Source organism: Thermobia domestica, chromosome 3 (genome assembly GCF_964235325.1).
Source record: "Thermobia domestica chromosome 3, izTheDome1.hap1.1, whole genome shotgun sequence".
NCBI classification, from domain to species: domain Eukaryota; kingdom Metazoa; phylum Arthropoda; class Insecta; order Zygentoma; family Lepismatidae; genus Thermobia; species Thermobia domestica.
The window spans coordinates 282,779,871-282,787,798 of record NC_137456.1 but is presented as its reverse complement, the minus strand read 5'-3'; the positions used below and the strand labels follow the sequence as shown (position 1 = coordinate 282,787,798).

Genomic DNA, 7,928 nt, shown 5'->3' with positions numbered 1-7,928 from the left:
ATCCAGAAAAACTGACAGAAGCGGTAAAATTAGGAATCCTCTTCTGTTATTCCCATGTGACACGTTCCCATGTGTCTCTCTCTTTCCAGTAAATTTATCTTCTTCTTTTATTCTGAAACAATTGACAATCAAATAGTCCATTGCTTGGACCTCTTTTATCCTCTCTTTTCCCCTGCCCGACCGAACCCCTTTGCTTTGGGTAGTCCTACTACAGTACTAGCGTTCGACTTCACAATGCTCTCGCGAACCCTCTTTTCTCCTCCCGGCCGGCATTGATTTGGTTGGAGCACCTGACGCCTGTAGATGTCTCCCCTGTCGATGTCTCGGTGCAGTAGCAGCAGCGGCTGGGGTTGTTCGGCGAATCGGTCGGAGTGTGGACTGTGCAATCGAGTCGGTCGGATCGACGGCAGTCATAGCGCAGTGATCGGGCTTCTATCCACGAGGCGGAGAATTCAGTGCAAAGGGTACAGAAAAAAGTGCAAGTTCTTTTTTAAAAAATCATTTTTTTAGTGCAGTGCTATTTACAACATATACACATATATATAATACCGCGCGTGCTATATTTTAAAAGAAAAAGAAACAATTCATTGTTTTTTGACAACTGAGTAAAACATACTTTTTTCGATATTTAATATCCGCACATATATATCATTTTTTAGTATCAAAAAGAAGAACATAAGAGATCTGTTACAGACACCTACACTTTGACACTTCGTCTCTCTCACACAAACACAGGAGGTGCAACGAGAGGCATGATGCGGGTTTAGGCGGGCAGTGGAAGGCCCCCCACCGGAGATACAATGCCTGACAGAAAGGCCGGCTGGTGAGGTCAAAGGTGACCCCCCCTAACCACACCCACCATGTTGACTGTTTGGGGTGTACTGTTTGCCTACAGCCTTGCCACAGGTAAGTTGAATTCACTTTTTCATGTCCACAGATAGAACTGACAGGTCACATGTGCGTCAAACACCTCGTTAGCGCGTGTATAGTAAATACCTAAAAGTAGATGGTTTTAATCAAGTTTAAAGTTTAATATCGTACAATATCAACTAATCTTTAATGTTAATTAATTTATCCAGTGCTGTAGATATCCTAGTAATATAGCATAGCCAGTTGAAAACAAAATTGGAGAAAGTCGGAACGTAAGATGAAATCAAATTTGAAAACTGAAATCAATGTAATCTTGTTTTAAATAACTAAGAAAATAAACATATTTATCTATCTTTGAAGTCGATAAGACTTTAACTCTATATTACAATACCTTTTGTGTGTGTGTGTGTGATCTCTAATAATCAGTATGAAACACGATCAGTGATGCTTGCACATTCCCCTCCCCCGAAGGGACATTTAATACAAGGGAGGCCAAATACTAGTAACCCACATTGCGAACGATTGAAGATATATCCTGGAAAAATTTGGTAGGTCCTTGGGGAAAATCCTCCACGGGGCATCCCCTAAAATCATTACTGCATACGAGAGTAAGGTATCTTCGTTTGTCGTAACTTACAAAATTTCACTAATTGCGATTGGTGTAGGCAGATTTAGTGTGATTTTAAAGGTTTAACTTTCGAAAATGTAGGTGCAACTATATAATTAGTTACCAAGTATTTGCCAGAAACTATTACAGTGAAGTATTAAGTGTCATTAAGATAGACCCTAAAATGCAGGTCGAATCTTAATTTTACTTCACGAAAAGTGTTGTTAACTAATGAAATAATATTTTTGGTTAACAACACTTTTCCCATGACTAAGTTAAAGTAGGTGCTTAGGTTAAAGATAATAACAAAAAATGCATCAAAAGATTGAAAACTTGGTCAATAATTAGTTTTTCGATCAGGGGCCACAAAAGTTTGGAACATCCTCTAAATTGAGTTTTCGTATTTTTTACGGAATAAGCACATCATACTGAGTTAAGTGATAGTTAGGGTTTGTCTACACTATATGTAGTTCTCCAGATATGAGGTGTACAAGAAAATATTAGACTGAATGAAATATATTGAATTTTTTGAATCAGGGGCCACAACATTTTTGAACGGTCCCTAAATCGAGTTTCCATTTTTTGTACGGAATTTGTACATCATACTGAGTAAACCGTTAGTTTTGGTGTGGCTACACTATATGTAGTTCTCGAGATATAAGGCCTACAATAAAATTTTCGCCTGAAATATATTGGATCTTTTGATCCAAAAATAAAATAAAATAGACTTACATATATATTTACACTGGTCATTCAGTTATTCAGAATAAGATTACTACTTCATATTTGCATTACCTAAGCTTCTTGGAACTGGTTCCTCGATACTTCTTCGCGAATTCAGGTAAAGCAGCTCGATTTCCGTGTTTTTTGGTTATTATATCTGTGTTTATGGCAAAAATAGTTTTCACGTTGTTTCTTCACTTGGACCAAGGTTTCTACTTCAAAGGCAGGGGTTTCTACTTGGCTAAATAAAGCAGGTGAAATATGACACTTAAAGGGAATATATTTCATGCATGAAGGCATGTGAATGACGTACAAACCTCATGAGCTCCTGGTTGTACTTTCAGCACTTTTTTTTTTTTAAGAAGTCGAGGACAAACTGCTTCTTTATTTTGTTGGATTCCACTTCCTTCCTCACTATCTCAGGGAGTCAGTGTAGTCTGATTAATTTACTTAGCATCCAACTACTTTCTCAAAACTTGAATCGAAAATCAGTAGTTTAAATATAGAAATATCTTATTTATTAGAGTAGCGAATGGTGATCCAGCTATTTAAGGGGCTCAAAATACAAATTTGTTTTATACATAATGTTAAGTGTCAAACTTTCATAAATACTTATAGACTGCCAGAGATGTCTGTCCCTTCCCCCTCCCAAGTGCGTAGGCATAATCCCTGCAATTTATCATTTTTTCTAAAAGAAAAAAAAAAGTTGTAGAGGAGACGGGATTGGCTGTCACAAAACCAAGATAACTTGCTTTGTAGACCACATTTTGTTCAATATAGCGTTCATGAAAACATAATGGTATAATTAAAGTTCAATTGTGCCATTATCAGTGAAAAGTTATGCCCTTCCAATAAATCTCACGGGAGTAACCTGCGTCTAAGCCCGACCTGGGAGCATCTCTTGAGATCAACTAAGGGACACTTTATTAGCCTGAATATTCTAGGACTATAATATAATCTTGTCCCCTTCGAAAGCAAATTTAATATTTTTTTAAACCTTCTTAGCATATTTTGCTAATAGCAGAAACATATTTTTAAAGTAGCGTTATTTCAAATTCCTTTGATCTTATATTGGTTGCTATAAATGAAGGCTATCGGGAATAAATTATAGACTAGATAAGCTAATAAACTTCATAAAATGTCAGTTCTGGGAGGGAAAGTGGAAGACACTTACTTATGTAACTTCCAAATTTTGAGATCCTCGGTGTGATATGAAATTCACACGAAATTTTACTTTCCCTAGTTTTTTGGGGACTAATATTCAATCTAAAGGGACCACAAGGGCAAACCTCGAGGACCACAGTTTGAGAAACACTTATAAAGACCATTGATAATAATAGTTTGAACAGATAATATGAGAAACTTAACTTGAATTACATTAGTAATCATCGCGGATTATATTTCTAGGAAAACATTTCCTATCAATATAACCACTTTAAAGTATCATATATAGAAAATGAAGTGGAGAGGTGCGTAAATGCATGCGTCTAGTAATATAAGTAAATAAAACCATGTAAAAGTACGACTAACTAAAAATAAACTTTATAACGTGATATGTGATTCATATGCACTTTCACTGGGAATCACATCCCGTGCCACTAGTCTAAGCATAATTGCGTGAGCCTGCTGATTTTAGGACAGTTCTATACATGTAAAGAAAAATTGATGAGCCAACATTTGCTCAGTGGTAGAGTGTGTCGTCTAGGTCGTAGGTGAGAAAATGGAAACAGGTGTTCTTGTTACTTGTCGGTTTATGGTTTAAAATTTGATCATCATTCATTTTCAGTTATCATCATCTTCTTTAGGATACAGATCATAAACATAACGTGTCCATAGAGAAGAGTATTCAAACAAGGTCACCCCCACATAAGGTCTTTTTCAATACCGATCACAGATTAATACAAATATTACAGAAGAACTTTAGGGTTAATAAGTGTTCGCAAGCAGATAGTATCAGAGGATGAGTTTTGAATTCTAGATCTGTTTGTTAAAACTTAAGACACAAATCCATGATTCATGTATGTATGTGTACTGGCCAAGTTAGCCTCACAATGCCCTCACGCTTAATCCTAATAATTGGGATGAGAAGAATGTCCAAACGTTCATTGGACATCCAAACATGAACGCATAAAACGTCTATAGGGTATCCATATTATATAAGCTAGATGGTAATCGACGTCCACTGATTATCTCTAGTTAAATATCCAGTTTTCTACCTACTTACTCAGTACCGTGCGTAATAAGTGTACTGGGTATGACACAGCCATCTAGTGGAAGTCCAGGCTGTGTTCATCATTTTAGTTAACTATTACATTCTGAAAATTTAGGGGTAATATCCCCCTTAAGTTATGCCTATGCTACATGAATATTACGGTATAGTAAACGAAACATTTAATTTCAACTTGCTAAGAAGGTCAACCCATAAGATACCGACCTTCTAAGAATTAAATATGTGTAAAAGACTTTTGCACTCGAAGACTTGAATTTTTAAAGAAGTAATTCAAATATGTAAAGAACTAAGAATATGTCATTGTTATTCATAAATTGCTTGCTTGGTTCTTAAATAAGAACAGACTTTCTTTCTTTATTGAATTGTTTAAAAAATTGAGCATTACGCAACGTTTCGGGTAACAGCGACAACTTCAAAAAATCGAATATAATCACTTCTAGTTTTAAAAGACCAATGGACATGTATGCATGCAAATTAGACGTACATTAGAATCTTTTGATCATATATCGTCTGAAGAGTGAAAATCTATAAAGATGCTCTTTCGTCCTGACTTGTATGACTATATCGAGCGGTCCGGGGTTCGATTCTCGGTGGGGTTGCTCGGTCGAAAAGGTGTAACAGTTTTCTCAGGCTGTCCTGAATGAGGTTTATCCTGAGTTTTCCTCGTTCACACCAGGCAAATACCGGTATGGTACCTAACACAGGTCTCAGGCAGCTTCCTTCCTTCCCCCTTATCTGGATAGTGTGGTCGCCGAGAGATGTCATCCTGCGTACATGACGGACTTAATGCCATAGATTCCGGTACACTGAGAGAAATCCGTTATTCGGGAAGCGGTATATTGTATAAATATACGGAATCCATCAGTTTACTACGAAAATCTGTACTGAGTATACGCTATTGATATGCTACATACGTACTACTTTTATTCCCCGCTTAGATGTTACATTATGGTGCTGCAGGATGTCTGACATCTAACAACCTTCCGTATATTAGAGTCGTATACGTATGTTACGTCAGCTATATGTTATATACGTCCATCTGTGTATGATATCTGACCGCCTACATACATTTCTTTGTTGTATGTGCGAAGTACTCAGATGGAACTTATACTGAAAGTATTATAAAACACGCGTTTTCAGTAATATGTTTACTGCGGAATGTTACGTGTAGTCTTACATTGAGTCCAAAAACTTCAAGATTTACGCATGTAACTTATGTTTTTACTCACGCCACATACTTTTTTCTCTGCGTAATGTCCAGACACAGGTATAAATAAAAAGTACGATAGTAAATGTATAGGTTCCCATACAAAACATTTTTACTATATGAAAGATAAATTATGTATTTATTCTTTTTATATATCCGTTCTTTTCTTTGAAGTTGGGTTGCTATTGTTGTTGTTTGTCGAAACTTTGGTGTGCCTTTTCAGTATTGAGGCTATATGAGACGTGGAGCTTCAATTTAAAGAGGAATTCAAACCATTATAATGGGTGCAGTGCCCTTCCATCAGGAAGCGAACCAGCGTACCAAAAATGCACAGGGTAGCCACTGGATCAAATGTAGAGGGTAACTACTGGCGAGTCGATAGGCACAAACCGGAGAGCTTCCATGCATTGACAGTTTGAATTTAAGTTTTTTTTTTTGTGTGTGTGTGTGTGTGTGTTTATGTCCTTATGCAACATCAAGGTTATGAGTTGACAGAACCTACTATTAGACTAAATAAAAATGAAAGCGACTATGTTTGTGACTTAAGAACTCTTGAACCACTCTACCGATCTCGATCGAATTTTCAACATAAGTTAGGACATGCGATGTTTTTTTTGTAATTTCCTGTTGACGGTGCAACTTAGGGCAGGAGGAGCGGGAGATATATAAAAATGATCAAAAGTGACCGATATCAGAGGGCGCTTCAGTAATAGTAAAGAGTGACTGACTAACGGAATATATTACTAATTTTTCTTATTTTAACCCAGCGAAGCGAGTAATTGACGCTATAGTATATTAACAGGATGTTTCAAAATAATACCGACAACGTTTGGGAGGTGATTCTTCACACCAAGATAAGACAAAAAGTATAGACCAACCTGGGTGCACAAATGCTTCCTTTCGGAGTTATAAGCTGCCGAAAACATGAAAAAATAAACTTTAAAAGCCCATTGCTCCAAAACTATGGGACCCACCCCAGTCAGGTCAGGGCTTCACTTAGGAACTAGTATATGCCCTATCCACATATCCAAGTTTCAGAATCCTGCGGTACTTCTGCAACAGTTTTTATAGAGGTAGTTGGTAAGTACTTCCAATTAAATGTCCGTAGCCAAACTCCCTGTATAAAAATTGTAGCGTGAGTACCTTAGGTTTCAGAAACATTTATTTTTGGATAGGGCACATATTAGTTCCTAAGTGAAGTCTTGACCTGACTACGGTAGGTCTCATACTTTTGGAGCTATGGACCTTCAAAGTTAATTTTTTTCATGTTTTCGGCAGCCTATATCTCCGAAAGGAAGCATTTGTGCACCCAAGTTGGTCTATACTTTTTATCTTATCTTGGTGTCAGAAATCACCTCCCAAAGGTTGTCGGTGTTGTTTTGAAACACGCTGTATAAAAGAACGTGAATGTATGTCTGTCATTCGATTTTCACATAAAAAGGAGTAGCCTAGAGCTACCAAATTTTGTACACAGATCGATCTTTATCAGATCTAATCGCGTTCGAAGCCCTTTTTTTTTTTTGGATATTCAACTCGAAGGAGATTGAAGGTCAAATTTTATGCAGAAATTATTTACGGGGAACCATAGTATAGGCAACCCAACAATTCTTTCTGTTGTCCAAGTTGCAGATCTTTGAATTCTTTTGCGTTAATCTTATGTGAAATATGAAGAACAGGAATGTGAGCGGGGCCGAGAATCGATTGTTTATATTTATTCACTTTTACTTTCAAGGACTTTGCATGAACACTAATCTTCTCGTGTAAGGAATGGTCAGTTCTGCTAGTTGATCTAATGGAACACCGATAACTCTAAGTTGAAGGGAATAGATAAAAGTTCGACTTGTTGAGTTTTTCGAGTAATCAAAGTTCGAGTTATCACGTTGCCCACAACGAAAATTCGAGATATCCAAGTTCCACGTTCCTAATGAAAAATGAGTATATAACTCGAAGTTTTATTCATTCAACCTCTATATGTCGAAGGTGTGAAAGTTTCTTAAGTTAAATAAGATTACTTGTAAAAATAAAATCCTAGACATGACCAAAGTACAATTATAGTACAATTACGAACAATGATAGGACTAGCAACAAAGAGAATTACGTAAAAGCATAGAACTATAGCTTCGAGTTATTGAGGTCACATCAAGGAAAATTCGACTTATAGAAAATAAACTTCGACTCATTAGAAGTTTGCAGATACGAAAGTTCGAGTTAACGAGGTTTTTAAATATGATTATGAAACCCTTAAAAGTCGACTTATCTAGGTTCTAATTTTTAAAATTTCGACTTACAGA

General features: G+C 36.6%; 1 protein-coding gene across 3 annotated transcripts in view; it reads left to right on the top strand.

The window, feature by feature from the left end:
- Positions 1-371: 371 nt before the first annotated feature.
- Positions 372-7,928, top strand: part of LOC145681096 (protein kinase C-binding protein NELL1-like) — a 434,908-nt gene continuing 427,351 nt past the window's right edge. For all 3 annotated transcript variants that reach the window (XM_081752492.1, XM_081752491.1, XM_081752493.1), the window contains exon 1: positions 372-906. In XM_081752492.1, coding sequence (XP_081608618.1) covers positions 861-906 — 46 coding nt within the window. In that variant the 5' untranslated portion in view covers positions 372-860. The remainder of the gene's footprint in view (positions 907-7,928) is intronic.